The sequence below is a fragment of the Pelmatolapia mariae genome, linkage group LG4 (assembly GCF_036321145.2).
Source record: "Pelmatolapia mariae isolate MD_Pm_ZW linkage group LG4, Pm_UMD_F_2, whole genome shotgun sequence".
Classification (NCBI taxonomy): Eukaryota; Metazoa; Chordata; class Actinopteri; order Cichliformes; family Cichlidae; genus Pelmatolapia; species Pelmatolapia mariae.
In genome coordinates this window covers 1,912,647-1,931,713 of record NC_086230.1, presented here as the reverse complement: position 1 = coordinate 1,931,713, position 19,067 = coordinate 1,912,647, and the positions used below count along the sequence as shown (strand labels likewise).

Here is a 19,067-nt window from a genome sequence, read left to right as displayed (position 1 = left end):
CAAGCCCAAAGAATATACAGCATGTACATCTTTAACAGTTTTATTCATAAAAAATGAATAAAAAGAACAAACTGTAGAGTTTAATACTACTCTGGGCCATGAAGGATTTTAATCTTAAAATCAATTCTCAGCACTTCTTACAGTAACAGACAGCCAATGTAAACTCACGAGGGCTGGAGAGACAGGGCGTGTGGCTGCTGCATTTTGCACAAGTCTTAGGCCACGTTCACACTGCAGGTGAAAGCGCATCAAATCTGACTTTTCTGACCCTATGCGACCCATATCCGATCATGGTCTGACAGTGTGAACGGCATAAATCTGATATTTTCAAATCCGACCTGGGTCACTTTCGTATGTGGTACTGAATCCGATACATATCTGATGTTTTAGAAAGCGACTGCTGTTTGAATGATCATGTCGCATTAAATCCGTCTTTTACGTCACTGACACAAGACAGACGCCAATTATCAGCGCCGGAGAAGACACCGTGAACGCTTCCTGGCCATCCAGTGAAACTGTTGGGAAGACAACGTTGGAGAAACGTGAATATTTTATTTGTACTGTATAATCTGCAGATTCTGACAGAAATCTGCAACTATCCTTTGAAGCACCGCTCCTCTAAAACAGCAATAAGGATAATTATTAGGTTATCTACATTATTATGTAAATAACAAAATACCTTAAAGCAAAAATTGGGAAACGTAAAGTCCGAAACAAGTCTTTATATTAAGGTCATCAGTCAAACAGTATTGTTTGGTGTGGGTCTAAACAGAGCGCGTTGTGTGTGACGTCTTCTTTTGCGTATGCGGGCCGCTTTGAGCGTTCACACTAGAGCGCGTTTGCTGTCACATTTTATTTGTCGTGTGAACAAGCAGACATGTTGTGATTTATGTTACGTCAGTCTGTCTTGTCTCTGCTAGCCAGCTAACTAGGCCTCTTAGTTAGCTAGTTTAGTGTTTTCTGTTAATTTATGTTGTAAATTTATGTTGCATGTAGCACCTTGGTCCTGGAGGAACGTTGTTTCGTTTCACTGTGAACTAACTGTATATGGTTGAAGTGACAATAAAGCTAACTTGAACTTGAACAAAAAAATCAGATTTGATCAAAAAATCGGAATTGAGCATTAAGACCTGCAGTGTGAACGTAGCCTTAGTGTTTTCCCACTGATGTGTATTAAAACACTATTATAATAATCCAAGTCTAAATATCACTCGTGATATTCCTCCAGTGGTAGCAGCAGGACTGGGTGACCTTGTTTTATCTCACAGGTGTGCCAATAACAAATCTCTTTTATTCAAATATATTTTTATAAGTTTCTTAACATCCATTTTTAAGGTTGGAGAGCTTTGCTGAATCCTTTGATGTTACTGCTGATGGAGCCGTGAGTCAGCAGCAAACCAGGTCTGCACTCATCGAGTGCTTTGAATAATTCAATTATAAAAACAGTCTCTACAACTTCTGATCATTTAACGCATAGCACTGTAGCATGCTGCTGTGTTAAACACTGTGAACGCGTTTCACCCACATTTGCAACTAAAAGCAGAGCTGCAATGCAAACATATTTAGGAGCAGCTTATGAATAAAAAGTCTGACAACATCAAGCCCACACAGCTGAGCTTCAGTAAAAGACAATGTGTTTCTAGCAAAACAGCAGCGCTGTTTCTGTGATCACCATGAAGAAAATTAACCTCGAGCCTTCCATGAAGACAGAGTGAAGGTACATTTCTTATAAATTAGTTTAGATTGTGTATACATCTTATTTTATTTGACATAATTCATTAAAAAAGAGAAAAGAAAACATTTTCCTGGAAGTAGCAGCAAAAAAAAAAAAAGCGAGCAGGAGAAAAATTCCCAGCACTGAGAAAGAGGAGAGAGGCAAAGCTGCTGTAGTCATGACTCATACTGAACTTTCAACATCAGTTAATGCTGATTCTAAAAAGAGTTACTGATCGCCAAAGCTGTTAGTTCAGCAAACCGAGCCCTGCTCACACTAAACGTGTCACAGTTGAACTGAACTAACATACTGCAAATGAAAAAACAAATCACCTCAAAGTATAAAAATATCTGAATACAATAATCCTTTTGTGCTAACAGTCGATTTTGTCATGTACACATAGAACTTAGATGTTATGTTATTTATCCATAACTATTGTTGCAATTCATTACAGTCTGTTTAAACTGTATTGTTTGTTTACTGCACTGAGGCTGCTGAGAAACAGTACTTGGTCTCAGGCTGGGTAACACCATACGACAATAAACTCCTGAGTACTAATGATGCATTCACAAAACACACAGCTCTCCTCTACATAGGCTCAGGATTAGTATCAGTGACACTGGCCCTGTATGTACAGTATCACACAGCACTAGGAGTAGCTTTCCTTCTTAATGTGTCCATGAACGCAAACATTAAGGCTGTAATTTCTGGTCTCTGAATATTTGCCTTCTTCTTTTTTAATCCAGGGTACTGGCCAAGTAGCACGCTTGGTCCTTACATTTAAACAGCTGCAATAGAATCTAAACTAGATGCACAAAGGGGGTAAAAACCACTGCTCGGTGTTTCGGTGTGTGAGGCAGGAGGAATCCCAATGGTGGTAAGGAAAATGTGTGAACATGTTGCTCCCGTTTTCTCATGAACCTTTTCAATGCTCTTCCTTCCCACTGGGTTATAAATAAGCCTGCTGATGTCAAACAGCTGCAGAAGTACTGCCCGCTAACGTGCGCTTACTGACCTGAGACTTGTTGGGTGAGTGTCTGCTTCTGTGTGTGGTCAATGTGCCAACCCACCAGGATGTCCACAGTGTCCTGTGAGACAACAGAAGACATCAGGACAGTGGCTGGAAAGATCAGAGATGCTGTGATCTGAACACAGTTCACCTGTTGGTCTCAGCCATGGAACAATACTCACCCTGAAGTTGGTGCTGAAGACATGTGGGTAGCAGTGTGCCACCTGAAGAATACATTTGACACTTTGACAAAGCAGCTCTGGAGTGTCCACGTTTTCAAGGATGGACTGCAGATTGCTCATCACCATCTGAAACACACAGCAGGCACTAGCTACTGTACATCTCTGCAGGGCTTTGCATCGTCTGCAATAACATTGCTATAAACGTCTATGTGATGTGAAAGTATGATATGAATGATATGGCAACTGGTTAAAAATTGACCAAAATATAATAAACATCCCAGGTAGAACATGTGTTTACTATGCAACAACACTGCACGGGTCTTTGAAGATTGTTACTGTAGCTACTGTCAAACTAAACTGCAGCTCTCAATTCAAACTCTGACTGAAAACAATACCCACTACCATGGCACTGGCTAACAGCAACCAACCTTATGCATGGCGTGAATTTCAGTGCAGGTGCTGTGAATAGTTTAACAGATTACTATCAATAAGCCTGTACAACACTCTCTGCAAGACTTGCACTCCCTCTGCTGTTCCAGCACTAGTATACACAGGCATGTAACATAAGGGTTCTCACACCTACATCTTACATCATCATCATCATTATCATTAGTAGTATAAATGCAGGCTAACTGGCCCTGGGTATCTGCAGCCTGAAGCTGTAACAGTGAATAGCTGCATGGTGTTAATGCAGATGCAGAGACAGGTCAAAATGAACTGGACAGATATTAGAGTTGTACTCGTGAAAAGCATCAGGCCATGTCTTTACCTGCATAATGTGAGAAAAGGCCTTCCTCTCCCCAGCAGCCTCCAAAGCGCGCTGTGCTGCCACCAGGTACAACAGCTTCACCTCATCACGACTGCTTGAATTGAACTTGACAAAGAGCCACTTGAAGATGCGCTCTGCCTCATAGCTGAGTACGGTGCACAGGATACCAAGGCAGGCTGCAGCATCCTGACGCAGCTCCCACAGCATCTTACTGCTAAAAACATCAACACAGGAAAAAAACAAACTTTACAGCGGCCTGACTATTATTTCGATCAGCTTGGATGGACGGCGTCGGTGCACAGCCATGACTCTTCAACCCTGATCGCTCAGACTCGCCACGCAGGAAGCTCTAGGAAGAGTCCTGGTGGTTCCACACTTGTTCCACATATGGATGATGGAGGCCACTGTGCTCCTTAGGACCTTCAGTGATGCAGAGACTTCCTCAGATCTATACAATCCTACCTCAGAGGTCTACAGAGCACTCCCTGGACTTCATGGCTGGGTTTGTGCCCCGACACTGTCAAATATGCGACCTTATATAGACAAGTGTGCACTTTTCCAAATCATGTTCAATCAACTGAATTCACCACAGATGAACTCCAACAGAGTTGAAGAATGATGTGACAGATGATCAATGGAAACAAGAAGCACCTGAGCTACATTTTGAGGGTCATGGCAACAAAATAACAACCTAAAATATAACCTATTTGCAAGAATTTAAAGCTTTGTCATTATGGACTATTTCATTGAATATAAAGGTGAAAACTGCATGTAATTCATTTTGGAAAAAGGTTGTAACCTGACAAATACTTGAAACAAACTTCTATAATAATTTCTATTAAACAGTAGAAAAAAGAACAACCAACAGCAGCTGAACTGTACTTTAGATTCACACCGGTGATGCTTGAATGGCCAGAGAGCACAGCTGGAGTCCTAATGATTAATGCCAAACTTTAAAACGAAATTTAAATGTACACCCAGGATACATCGAAGGTCAACCTTTTTTCCAACAGTGATACTCAGTCAGGTAACAGTTACAAAAGTCTACTGATTTCAACCTCACCAACAGTACATCTGAAACATTCTTATGATCCACTCCTCACGCGGCTATCGTTATACCTTCACCTGTGCGGTCGTCAGGAAACTAGCCTGGCTGCTAACACTGACCACAGAGTCTGTGATGAACTGGTAAGCTCATACAGGGATGAGGCTTTTCCACATACGTTGTGGATTTCCTCCAATACTTGGGTTCGTAATACAAATGAGGCAACTTGACTTGTGTGAAGCGTTTTTGAGTCGAGTTTTGACCTATGAATGAAACCATTGATAGATGGTCGCTATGATCTTTGTGGGGCTTTATCATACGGCGTGCAGCAGCCTGCTCTAATGTTTGAGCACCTGATGGCTCTTTTCTGCTTCTCATTCCTAAAATCATACTCTGTCACATGAGTCTTGCTTAGCTGACAGAAGAGGTTTGTTGCGTTGGCGTCTGTGGTGGGGACCGGTTTGCACAGTATGGTTCTCTGCTCCGTGTCAGATTTTTCCATGTTAGGAATAAATAGTAGGATTTAAGATGGCAGCAATGCATCTACAAGGATGCCAGCTGCCGTTAAACACCAAAGAAGAAGAAGAAGAAGCAGCAGTCCCCGGCACCGCAGCTGTGTCCAAATTCGGGGGCCGCATCCTTTGGAGACCGCATTTGTAAGCCGATTACGTCACAGCGTGGCCCACCATATCCCAGAATTCATAGCGCAGCCCAGCTAATTCCAGTTCCCAGCAATGGTGGCAGCTACTTAGTTTTAATATTACTCTTATTACTCTTTCTGGGTCGCAAAATAAACTTATAACATATTTTCAGAATGTAGCTGTGTAAACTTCTAATATCTGCTCAGTTTATCAAGACATCACATATTTTCAAAAGTGCTCCGACGTTTTCAGAGCCATCTGTTACCCACCAGCTGGATAGCTGACCGGGAGGTCAAGGGTCACTGAAGCGGGCGAGAACAGCGGATTCCCGGCATATCATTTTCAAACCCCCCGGAGTTCTTTGGCTACTCAGGTTAAACATGATATATAAGTCACTCAGATAACTTAAAAATGTTCTTGTTTGGCTTTTTTCAGTGTTTTATTTGTTCCTGAGTAAATCTGTTTGGCTGAGATTAAAGTTACAGTTTTCACACAGCTGAATAAACGTCACACAGAAAACTGATTAAACAGTTAAACATTAAAAGTTTAATAAACTATCATCTGCTCTTTATTTTTAGTTAGCACATACCTTAAACACTTCCAGCTGTAAGCTAATGATAGTTATATAAGAGCAGATGCTGCTGGTGCAATAAGCTGTACGTTTTACGCCCAGTGGATGCACGATCTGATTAGTCGCTTGTGGCAGCGCAACAGTCTGAGTTTATGTGAATATTTTAATCTCCTTTCTATTTCTACAGCCCTCAGTTATTGAAACTTCCTGTACTGCCAATGAATCCACACACCCAGCATTCTCTTACCTCTCATTTAAAATGTCATTCAGAGTGCTAAGGATGGTGTCCAATTGTTTGACCAGAGTCTGTGGAGACAAGACAGAAGTCATTAGGATTACACAGTCTCAGCCTGGCAGTAATTACTCATTGTTTATCGAACTACACTCCCCTTTATGTATCAGTCACATCTAGCTAGCTCAGGCTCATATTATAGCAGCCTTCACATCAAAATATGTCTAAACAATCATGTTGCTAGGCAACTCAGTGTATGGCAGTAGCTGTTTTACATTAAAACTAAAGTCCCCTGCAGCGCTGCAGGTAAAAGCAGTCATAATGTTGTTGTCCTTTGATCCCACACACCTCAACATTCAGTATTTAATGAATAAGCCCATTTTAGGAAAAGTCAGGAAAACTGAGACGATAGGGTTTTATCTTAACACAGTTACAGGCCCAAGGGTCAAAGTATTCATAAATACATGAGTACTAGAGCCTATGAAGGACCTTTAGGGAAAGGTAAATCAGTCCAAGTGGTCATAAGGTAGCTGGTCAGTTGGGGTGGCTGTAGCTCAGGCGGTAGAGCAGGTTACTATTGATCTACTGATCGGAAGGTTGGTGGTTCAATTCCCGGCTTCCCCTAGTTGCATGCCAAATATCCTTGGGCAAGATACTAACCCCAAATTGCTCTCCGATGCATCCATCGGAGTATGAATGTGTGTGAATGTTAGCTAGAAAGAACTTAGAAAAATGTGCTTTTGTGAATGGGTGAATGCACAAGTTGTTTAAAGCGCTTTGAGTGCTCAGAAGAGTAGAAAAGCGCTATATAAGAACCAGTCCATTTACCCTTACAGTGTGTGCTGGGAGAAGTAAATATGTAAACACATCGTATAATGTATTCTAATACAGTTTGCTGCACCCTGTGAGTTTGACTATAGTGACTTTGCTGGCTATCACGGATTGAAACACCAGGAAAGTAATCTGACTGACCCCTCTGCTCTCGCCATGGCTGATGAATTCCTTCAGCTGTTTGATTGTAGCCAGCCTCCGGTCACGATCATCTTCCCTGGAGACTCGGCGCAGGAGGTTGGCCAGTCGAGACTCCTCTGAGTGAGCCATTCCTCTGTCTGCAACGACATCCCGACACTCCGAGTGAACAGTTTTTCTCTAACACACATGATCCCACTGCAGCTACACCAGTATATTAGAAAAAACTAAACTACAACCACAGCTGGAATTCCTCAGCATCATTTCAAAAGTATAGAGATGTAACTACTGCAGAAAACATGTTGGGAACATGCTCTTTAGACACAAGCTAAAGCTGTTAATTAGCTAGTCAGAGCCTAGTGTTCCCATGAAAACTGGGTAGGAACTGCAAGGAAACCTAAATTTAAGTCTTAATACCACTTGTCCACTTGTGTTAGAATGGAAACTTCAGTAAACCAAATCTGGCGTTACCTTTTTCCAACTGTCAGTGAATGACTCAGGCAAACCCAATCTGAACACAACGCGAGCTTATTTTTATAAGCTAACTCCTTTGAACGTGCGTTGAACGTGTGCTTCAGCATGCATTTGCTGCACCACTTACCCTGCGATTTCCTCATGTCCTTTGAAGCTAGAGCACGGTTTCCATGCTTAAAAGGGATCAAATCCGTTGTCAAGTCATCTGGCCTCAGCTCTTGCCCCAGCGACTTCCAATCAAACGTAGTATCACAGACACCTTGACCAGCTTCATATCCACCTAAGAGACATTTCATAGAAAGGCCAAGTACGCATAAGCTGCACTATTCAAATACAATGTGTTTCTGTTCATGTACACAGCCTTTTTTAAAACTTGGTTTAACCAACAAGTGAAACTAACTGAGTCAAAGAGGAGCTGACCTGCAGAAGATAAATCATTCTTTTCAACATTTCACTTTAATTAGAAATATGCATCTGTATCTTTGCTTCTTCATTTGTCTTTAGACGTGTCAGTGACTAGAAATGAAAATCTGCAGTTAACATGAATGATGGGAGTTTAACTTGAAATTTTGACCCTGAAACTGGAAAATGTGGAAAGTGGGGCAAAAAGCTTCCTTTTTGTTTTATTTTCAGCCAAAGTAAGTAAGAAGTAAGAGTTTCAGCTTAACCACAGGCCTCACCCTCTTCCTGATGGGCATCTGCAGCAGCATAGACATTACTGGGCACTGCTGGCTGTTCAGGGCAACTGGAGGCCAACACGTCATACAGTGGTCCTGAACCAAACTCTCTAGACTTCACCTCGTCCTGGCTGGATGACACACTGTTAACTCTACGGATAAAACAAACACAGACAAAAGAAAAAGACCACCAATGTCACAGCTGACTCTTGATCTAACTCTGAACTCATCCCATTACTACCAGTTTAATACTCATGAATGTCACAGTTCAACTGGAAAGTTTCAATGCGTGACTAATGAAACTTTCAACTGCAATGATATTACAGGTGTATGAGCTACAGGTGTACTTTGGTGATTCAAGCAAGTGCCACTGCTCAGCAGTTATTTTTGTCTGGGAGTCGATCATTGCTGAAGCATGACCTACAGAAACATGTCATCATCTGTAAGCAGGTGCACAGCTTTTACACTCAGTGTGTGCTCATTCTCTTTGCCCAATCACAGGTGGCAGAGTATTCTGTACAGGTAAACATCGAACTAGTCTCCAGATGAGTCGGTATAAAGTAAAGATAAACCACAAGAAAAGCATTTGGTGCATATTCCAACTTATTGGGCAACTTTTTAAAGGGTAAACAGTCTATTGCATTTTTAATACAGCAGAGGGAACAACCGCATTAATCACATGGTATAATACTTACATCACATCATGGCATACTGTTAATCAGAAAGAATACAAACAAAAATAATCAACACAAACTTCATCACTTCGCTATTGCATCCTCTGACAAAACATGAAGTGTTGCTTCGACATAACTGGTTGACTCTAAGGTTTGAAGCTTGCAGTATTAGTGTCAGCTTAAACAGCAACATTTAAATCTCACTTAGCCAACTAACCAGAAAAAGTCACTAAGGATGGCAAATGAAGCAAGACACCAAACAAAACAAAAACACACTAAAGCAGGAAGTAAAAATAAACTATTTAGCTGGCAATTCTGTGTATGTGGTGCAGTGCTGCTCGGTAACAAGGCCTACATGGTAACTGCACTGGTTCTTATATTACAGTGTTTCACTCTACTGGAGCACTCGAGGTGCTTTATACAACATGCCTCATTCACCCATTCACACACAGATACTCCGATGGATGCATCAGAGAGCAACTTGTGGTTAGTATGTTTGGCATGCAAACTGGAGTAGTCTGGGATGAAACCACCAACCACCCAGTTAGGCGATGACCTGGTCTACCTGAACTACAGCCACGCCAGAAATAGAAAAAATGAAAGGCTAACATTAGATTAGTTTAATGCCCAAGAAAGAACTGATGAACAGACTGTCATTTTTGTTGTCATACTACTTTAATCGTTTAGAAATTCTTTGCAAACAGATGCAAATCAGGCCTACCCCCCCACCCCTACTAAAACAGGAGCAATAACCTGCTGCTGAGCCCATGTTCTGCAGTCTTCATTTAGTGTGTGACTACAACAACAGGCACCTGACGCTGTTCACACGTCTCACACACACCCAAAATACCCTGGGTCGACACGGGAGTATGGAAACATGGATCCCGTCTCTTACAGAAAGCTGCAGTGAGCCGCATTTCAAAACTAAGTGAGGCCTTCGGGCAGCTGCCACGCTCACAGCCAGCAATGACATCTCCTCTTTTACTCATTACCCAGTTAGTTATTATAACGTCAACAGGTTAAAAAACCAACACCATCGTAGACCTTTATGTGCAGAAGCTGTAAAAAACGTATCCGGAAGTTATCTGAGGAGTTGATAACATTGCTTTGGGTAGTCTTTCCCATTAGCTAACCATATGTAGCCAGCGCGAAAACCCACAGCTCACAAACACTTTGAGCTACCTTGTGTTTAATTTTATATATCGCTCATCAGTAAAATACATAAAAGATCAGTATTATTTGTTTTAACTGGCGTGCTTTTGTACCAAAGCCTCACAGTTGATTAGCCATTAGCGTTAGCTTGTTAGCAGCGACAGTCCACGACACAGGCTCGTCAAAAGCAAGCCCTACATTTACCGTGGGTCGGTGTATACTGCGTAAACAAGATGGTTTTATGGGTTTCAAGACAGTGCAGTTACGGTCTGTTAGTATTAAGTGTTTAAGCACAAACAAACAGTGCTTCCCTTCCATGTGGCCCCAGCTGAACACAACAGCGAGCCGTAGGCCCACAGAGCACCAACCTGGACTGCCAGTCGTTCCAGTGTGGCCGCAGTTTGTGGGCGCCGCTGAGCCGAGACCCTGTGGCTTTACGGCTCATTACCTTTTAGAGCGCTGCATGACCTACTGTCAGCGGTAACTTATCTCTCCGCAACGTTACTTTTCTCTATTATGCTTTATCAAACCTCACAAATAGGTTAGCAACTTCTTGTTACAGCTAGCTTACGGCACTCCTTCTTCTTTATGTTTTTTTGGCAGTTGTCAAACTAAAGAACGTGCATTACCGCCACCTATCCGGATTCTAAGACAATTACCCAAAATTCTTAGGACCAAATTCATTTGCCTGAATAAATGACAATATTACATTATTGAATACGTTTGCAGAAAGTCTCGTACACTTTAATCTGTGTGTCTCTACGCCACATGTTTATTCTTTGGCTTCACATTGTTTAACAATGTGGCCCATCTTCCACAACTGTGTTTCCCCAATTTATGTAGCGTATTATTTAAACTGTGATCAAAGCTGAGCAATGATATAAGTGACACATCTCTCCTGTTTCTTCTGTATCCATAATCCTAAGCAAAGGAATTTACTACTAATAATAATATCTTTATTGTCAAGAAAATCTAACAAAAACTGATGCAACCCTATGACTGCAAACGTCTTTAAAGGCTTAAAATATGTCTGTAAAAATACAACAGCAAATAAATAAATAAATAGAGTAGAAGGTCTATAACTATGCAAAAAAGTCTCTAAAAAGTAACCTTAAAAATGTCTGACAAAAATTTGTACTTCTGTGTGCTTGCTGGTGGTACTTTGTAACCATAAACCCTTCTACAAGCCCTGAGTCATAACCTATGCCCTAATGTGACAAGGACTGCCATAGAAATGTAACAGCTTGTTGGGTTGCCACAGCCTGTGATTGACTTGTTCCATTTCTCTTATGCATTTCTAGCTATTTTTTTAAATTAAATTTTATTCATTATTATTCAAATCAAATCAAAATTCACATGTTTACTTTGATAGGGCTAAAACCAATAATAAAGTTACAGACCGTGCTTATATCAAACATGTGTATACTTACTGCATTTGATGTATTTTAACCATATATAATATATATTACAGAATATGCAGAAACGCCTGCATACGTGTAAAGAAATGGCTTTGATTTTGCCACCCCATTTGATTTCCATGCCACCAGAAGAAAGTTTCTCTAGATCCGTCTTACAGTACAAAGCACCTTAAGGTAATATTTGTTGTAATTTTGTGATATATAAATAAAATCTAATTGGGAAAAAAAAGGGATTTTGTTTGTAAATATTCTAGAAAACCCTAATGAATGTTATTAGCTCACTATTAGCCTTGTACAGCGCCAAGCAGTCCTGCATCCCTTATGGTGTTGTACTTTTGAGGGGATTCTTTGTGATCAAGATTATTCTGCCCGATGTTAGCCAGTCTGAATGAGTACTTGCTATTAGCAGCCCCCTTATTTGTGCTGCCAATTGTCATGGAGTGTTGTTAGCTTCTTTAGCCAGTAAGCATGGATCACCTCGTACCATAATGTTGTCCAACTCTTCATTCCAAAGATTACATGCTCGATGGATCTTTATAGAACAGGCGATTTATTCTCTTGGCCTCTGTTTCTCTTTTTCTTCAGCCCAGTGCCCAGAGCAGTGAGGCTTTGTCTCGCAGTTTCTAGATCCTCATTTATGTACATCTTGCCCTGTCTCTCATGACCCCCTTCTGCCTAGTTAACTGACTAACATCCTTTCAGGCCTCCATGATTTTGTCTTGAAATCTTCATCTTCACATCGTCTGCGAATCGCTACCTTATCGTGGTGGAGGGGTTTGTGTGTGCCAGGGATCCCAGGCGCTATGTTGTCTGGTGGCTTTTGCCCCCCGGTAGGATCTTCCATGGCAAATTGGTCCTGGGTTAGGGACCAGACAAAGAGCGGTTCGGAAGACCCCTATGAGAAGACCATCAAGGAAACAGTTCACCCTGCCTGGGATAGGATTACCGGGGCCCCACCCTGGAGCCAAGCCCCATGAGAGGGTGCCCGAGGGCAAGCGTCTGGTGGCCGGGCCTTAGTCCATGGTGCCTGGCTAGGCACAGCCCAAAAAAGGGACAAGGGCACATGTTCCTGCTGGCCCACCACCTGCAGGAGGTGCAGTAGGGTCGGGTGCATTGTGAGCCCGGCGGCTGCTAGGAGCGGAGATCCTGGCGGACCGATTCCCGGTGCCCCTGGTGAGAGGCAGCGGGCTTGGGTGGGTATCCTTGCTGCCTGTATGTTGGGGTTTCTTCCGGTGCATGAGAGGGTTCGTTCCCTGTACCTCTGGGTCGTGGAATGGGTCCTGTTCATTGTCTGCGCTTATCCGCCGAGTGGTGGTTCAGAGTACCCAGCCTTCTTGGACTCCCTGGGTGGGGTACTGGAGGGTGCTCCGCCTGGGGACTCTGTTGTCCTACTGGGAGATTTCAATGCTCACATGGGCAACGACAGCGGACCTGGAGGGGCGTGATTGGGAGGAACGGCCTCCCGGATCTGAACCGGAGTGGTGTTTTGTTGATGGACTTCTGTCCAAACCACAGTTTGTCCACGAACACCATGTTCGAACATAAGAGTGTCCATAAGTGCACGTGGCACCAAGATGCTCTAGGCCGCAGGTCAAGGATTAATTTTGTAGTCGTATCACCAGACCTAAGGCCATATGTTCTGGACACTCGGGTAAAGGGCTGAGCTGTCAACTGATCACCACCTGGTGGTGAGTTGGATCAGGTGGCGGGGAAGGATACTGGACAGGCCTGGAATGCCTACACGTATAGTGAGGGTGTGCGAGGAACACCTAGCAAAGGCAGATGACCCACCAATCTCCAGGGGTGAGGTCATTGTGGCAGTTAAACAACTCCTTGGTGGCAGAGCCCCTGGGGAGGATGAGGGTGTGTTCCAACTATAGGGGGATCGCACTCCTCATCCTGCTTGGGAAAGTCTATGCCAAGGTGCTGGAAAGGAGAGTCTGTCCATTAGTCGAACCTCGGATACAGGAGAAACAGGCTGGTTGTGGAACACTGGACCAGCTCTTTATCCTCTCAAGGATACTTGAGGGTCCATGGGAGTTTGCCCAACCAGTCTATGTGTGTTTTGTAGACTTGGAGAAGGCATTCGACCGTGTCCCTCAGGGTGTCCTGTGGGGGGTGCTTCGGGAGTATGGGATGTCTGGCCCATTGCTACAGTCCATTCAGTCCTTATACAACCGTTGCAAGAGCTTGGTCCGCATAGCCGGCAATAAATCGGACTCGTTCCTGGTGAGTGATGGGCTCCTCCAGGGCTGCCCTTTGTCACCGATTCTGTTCGTAATTTTTATGGACAGAACTTCTAAGGATAGCCAAGTGGCAGAAAGCTTTCACTTCGGTGGTCTCTGAATCTTATCTCTGCTTTTCGCAGATGATTTGGTTCTGTTGGCTTCATTGGGTGATGGCCTCCAGCTCGCACTGGAACGGTTCACAGCTGAGTGTGAAGCGGTGGGAATGAGAATCAGCACCTTCAAATCTGAGGCCATGGTCCTCAGCCGGAAAAGGGTGGAGTGCCCACTACGGGTCAAGGACGATTTCTTGCCCCAAGTGGAAGAGTGTAAGTATCTCAGGGTCTATTTCATGAGTAACAGGAGAATGGAGCGAGAGATCAACAGACGGATTGGTGCAGCGGCTGCAGTGATGCCGTCGCTGTACTGGTCTGTTGTGGTGAAGAGAGAGCTGTATGTAAAAGCAAAGCTCTCTATTTACCGGTCAATCTATGTCACTCTTCTACATTCATCCTTGATCCTAGACTCAAATGGTTGTAGGATTACTGTGGCAGTGGCGTATATGAGCTCATTGGTTTTAGTGATGCTAACAGTAATGATGCCTAGAACTGTGTTCACATCGGCAAGCATCTCCTCTGATGGGAATTGGTCAGTGAACTGAAGGAGTCTTGTTTTTTGTTGGTTGGTTACCTTCAGTTTGGCTACAATGTTCATCCTCAGGTGAGTAGATGCATCTATCTTTGCTGGTGGTTGGGCCTCATCTAGTTCACTTACACTCTGGGGGCGATCGTGGCTCAAGAGTTGGGAGCTCGCCTTGTAATCGGAAGATTGCCGGTTCGAGCCCCGGCTTGGACAGTCTCGGTCGTTGTGTCCTTGGGCAAGACACTTCACCCGTTGCCTACTGGTGGTGGTCAGAGGGCCCGGTGGCGCCAGTGTCCGGCAGCCTCACCTCTGTCAGTGCGCCCCAGGGTGGCTGTGGCTACAATGTAGCTTGCCATCACCAGTGTGTGAATGTGTGCATGAATGGGTGGATGACTGGATGTGTAAAGCGCTTTGGGGTCCTTAGGGACTAGAATAGACAGTATTCACTGCTCTCCTGTCAATGTTGGCTCATTATGACCATACTGCTAACTATTGTTCCCACTGTGCTGTAGCTTCTCAGTCTCACCAAATATTCTTCTACTGCTGTTGTTTCAGTGAGCAACTAGGTGCTTTTGGTAACTGTAAATGCTGACTTGTCATAGTCCCCACATGTGTTTCACATACCACCTCTAATTGGGTTGGTAGTAGCATTGCATTAATTCCATCATTAGTCCTTGTCCATGTATGCCTTGTTACAGTGGCCCACTTCTCATCACTATGTCCTGGTTCCTCGACACCTGATGTAGATCTTGGTGAGCCAGATGACATCTGAGCCAGTAGTGCATCTCTCGCTCATGTTTTGAGGTAGACCTGGGTAGGCAGGATGTCCCATTTTCACCTCAGGACTTCCAGATGTTCCTGTATACTATGCTGGCCACTTGGTTATGACATTCCATGTATGCCCTGCCCGCTCCTCCTCCTTGCTGTTTTATGCTGGAATGTCTTAGGGGCATCTGTCCACAGCCGGCACCTGGGGTATTGTCTGGTGTGGTAGACCCCAGCTTCTATGGATTTTGTGCTCCGAGTTTGTTCCTGTGCTGCCATGATAAGTACCACTGTGTTGTCTTTCAGTCCAGCTTTGTCCAGCCACTGGTAGAATTTGTGAATGTCAGCCACTTCTTCTATCTGCCGGTGGAACATACCATGCAGGGGCCTGTCCTTCCATGATGGTTCCTCTTCTTGCTCCTCTTCTTTCTTGGGTTTCTGCTACCTGAGGTATTCATTAAGTACACTGTTAGTTATGCCCATTGTCATGATGTACTCATGGATCTTTGTTGTCTCATCCTGGACCGTGGTTCTGACACTCACCAGTCCCTGGCTTCCTTCCGCTTAGCGTATAGTCTCAGGGTGCTGGATTTGGGGTGAAACCCTCCATGTCCGGTGAGGAGCTTCCTTGTCTTCATGTCAGTGGCTTCTATCTCCTCCTTTGGGCAACTTATTATCCCAGCAGGTTACCTGATCACTGGCAGGATGAAGGTGTTGATTGCCTGGATCTTGTTCTTGCCATTCAGCTGACTCCTCATGACATGCCTGTTCATCCTGAGGTAATAGGTGGTTGCAGCTTTCCTAGTGGCGCTGTCATGGTTCACATTTCTCTCTGGGATTCCTAGGTACTTATAACTGTTCTCAATGTCTGCAATGTTGCCTTCAGGTAGTGCAATCACCTCAGTTCTGACTACTTTCACTTTCTGTGTTACCAACCGAATACACTTCTCTAGTCCCAATGATATTCCGATGTCATTGCTGTAGATAGTAGTCTTGTGGATCACTGAGTCTATGTCTTATTCACACCTGCCATACAGCTTGATGTCATCCATGTAGAGGAGGTGGCTGACAATTGCGCCATTCCATAGTCGGTATCCATAGCCAGTCTTCCTGATGATCTCACTGAGGGTGTTCAAGCTTATGCAGAACAGCAGTGGAAATAGGGCATCTCCTTGGTGAATCCTGCACTTCATGAACATCAGAAACATCTGTGCTGAACATGGCCTGGAAATCCCGAGGTCAAAATGGGACACACCTCCTAAGGTAAATAATGTAGATCCTGTGGGACTTTCAGATAAAGACAAGCAAACTGGTGATGGCTAGCCAATTTGACATGCTATTGGTGGACAGGCAGAGGAAGAGGAGAAAGCCCAGGCCTCTTGCAGAAGACCCGAGCTTGCAGGATAAAGACCACCTGCAAGGGCGGACTGCACTCCATGGACACATGACAGCAAAAATGAAAAAGCTGCTAGTAGATGAGACTTGTCTTATTATGTCTTGCTTATTTATACATAAGATGAACAGCCACAAGGAGCAGTACCCTCCAGGTGTGAGAGTGTGATGAAGCAAGGGGTGCCTAATGACTTCATTATGCTCGTTATGTGTATTTTCACACTGAATTTGACATCATACCTGTTACAAGCGCCACAATCTTTGTTGACGCTTCAGCCGGGCGTGCACCCTTTTGTAATAACCTGGTGCAGTGTGCCACAGCCACTGCAGCTGGTTTGAAAACAAAAGTATAGGATTGTGTCTTTTTTTTTTTTACCTTAATTTTAATTATACTACAGTACAGATGCCATACGAATATATAAACGGAGATTTTGGAAAAGTCTGAAAACAGTCTGAGAAGTTGTATAAAAAACACTTGACAAAATCTTGGCTTCAGGTATTATCTTCTTCTCTTCCTATATCAGTGCTTATGTGGTGATATTGTCTAAGTGGCAACACCTATTGTTTAGGAGAATACCGCAGGTGCTTCCTGTGCTTTAACAGTGAGTATAAACACAAGTGACTGTGAGACGATGTTGTGGCGGTGAGGGAAGCAACCATTGCAGTGGGTATACTGGGGCCTTAAGAATTACAACAAGCTGTCCATACCTGAGGCTTTATTAACCCTGGTGTTAATAAAGAAACATGGTGTTGCCCTTAGGCAAGAAAAACAAAATTTTGGTGATTACACTGACCCTTGTCATAAGCATGTTTAAATTAAAATAAGCATATTTTAAAAATATGTGCATGTTTAAGAGTATCTGAAGAAGCATTTTTAACTGTTTATAGACAGATTCTGATTTCATTTATTGACTAAAACAGCATTTTTTGGTTTGTTGCCTCAGGGCACTTTTAGGCCACTTTTCTTTGGGCAATAATAGTAAAGCAGTGCTTCAAATTCTGGTCTTGGGACTGCTTGTTTTAGGTTTTACTTATTTCTCCAGTCCAAAACACCTGATTCAATTGATCAGTCTGTTATCAGGCAGTTGCAGCATATAGTACCCAGTCATTTGAATCAGGTGTGTTGGAGCAGTGATTAGGACCACCTTGAGAGCAGTGAGTGATGGGATGTATAAATAGTTAATTACACAGTTAATTCGCGTTTATAGTTATATTTACAAAATACCACAGTTTTTGTCGTATCATTTTATTTTGTTGTATTTATCCACCACACCTTAAACGTGAAAATACTGTCTGACGTTAAACCGGTCCGTAGAGCAATGAAGGTTGGGGACCGCTGTGTTAGCATACCAAAGCATAACACAGTGAACCTGGAGAATGAATGCTAACTTTTTTCCACTTGATAAAAGTTCCCGATGTTTTTTTTTTTTGACAAATGGAAATGGAAAATGGAAAATTGCTGTAAATGGACCAAACTTCAGTAGGGGAGAACAACTGAGATAATCCAGCCACAATATGAGGTTAGTCATTAATGTAAGATAAGATAACCTTTATTAGTCCCACACCTGGGAAATTTGTTTTGCTACAGCAGAACGTGGACAGTGCAAAGTTACATAGCAAAAATTAGAACATCCAACTCATGCACTAAAATGAGCATGTACAATCTTACAGGAAAGGAGGAAAAGAACATTTTATGAGTGAAAAGAATTTGATAGGACACTTAGGGTCAATAAGGTCACTTCCTTGATGAGGACAGCGACCTGAAACAGAGAATCCCAGAGTCATGTGTGAGGAGCCGGAGATCTGGGGTCAATTAAGGGCTATACATGTGTGATGGTGTAATGGTACTCCAAATGTCAAATGACTACCTCTGATTTGAAAAGTTCCATACAGAGTAGTTAGATACATTCAACACACACCTTCGCACATACAGACCCATGCATCATGGTATCGCACATAACCCGTGCATGAGCACAGGCACAGACATGCACAAACACATACCGTATTTTCCGCACTATAAGGCGCACTTAAAATCCTTTAATTTTCTCAAAACTCGGCAGTGCGCCTTATAATCTGGTGCGTCTTATCTATGAATTCTGGCTGTGTTTACTGACCTCGAACCGATTTTATGTGGTACACGGCACTCAAAAATCTGTCAAAAAATGTTTTAGTAGGACTTTGCTAAGCTACTAAGCCACACCGCTTGATGGATTCTCTGAGTGTTATGGCTACCGTAGTCAGGAGCCTCGCAGCTCATAGTAATCTGGCTCCAAAACTCCGTCCGCGTCAGGTCCCAAACGAACACTGTGCAAATTCTTTCATCTTTAATAAAATGATCAGTGTTGCTGCTTTACCAGGTGTAACAATTAAGCTTAACATCCACACATCCATGAAAACAGAATTTATTACATTTAACGGAGTTAGAAGTTAGCAGGAAGTTAGCAGAAAGTTAGCTCGCTAGTTTCGCTAGTTACCTAAACATGATATAACATGTTCTGACTGAGAGATTTCTGGGC

General features: G+C 43.2%; 1 protein-coding gene across 5 annotated transcripts in view; it reads right to left on the bottom strand.

Annotated features, from left to right (window-relative positions):
- smg1 (SMG1 nonsense mediated mRNA decay associated PI3K related kinase) overlaps positions 1-10,693 on the bottom strand; it is a 60,040-nt gene extending 49,347 nt beyond the window's left edge. For 4 of the 5 annotated variants that reach the window (XM_063471063.1, XM_063471065.1, XM_063471064.1 and 1 more), the window contains exons 1-8: positions 10,478-10,693; positions 8,287-8,435; positions 7,734-7,886; positions 7,136-7,272; positions 6,179-6,237; positions 3,675-3,888; positions 2,906-3,031; positions 2,730-2,802 (exon numbers count right to left, since the gene is read on the bottom strand). In XM_063471063.1, coding sequence (XP_063327133.1) covers positions 2,730-2,802; positions 2,906-3,031; positions 3,675-3,888; positions 6,179-6,237; positions 7,136-7,272; positions 7,734-7,886; positions 8,287-8,435; positions 10,478-10,554 — 988 coding nt within the window. In that variant the 5' untranslated portion in view covers positions 10,555-10,693. Of the gene's footprint in view, positions 1-2,729; positions 2,803-2,905; positions 3,032-3,674; positions 3,889-6,178; positions 6,238-7,135; positions 7,273-7,733; positions 7,887-8,286; positions 8,436-8,978; positions 8,992-10,477 lie in introns of those variants that run through there. The other variant, XM_063471067.1, reaches the window with a different exon arrangement.
- Between the last annotated feature and the right edge of the window lie 8,374 nt (positions 10,694-19,067).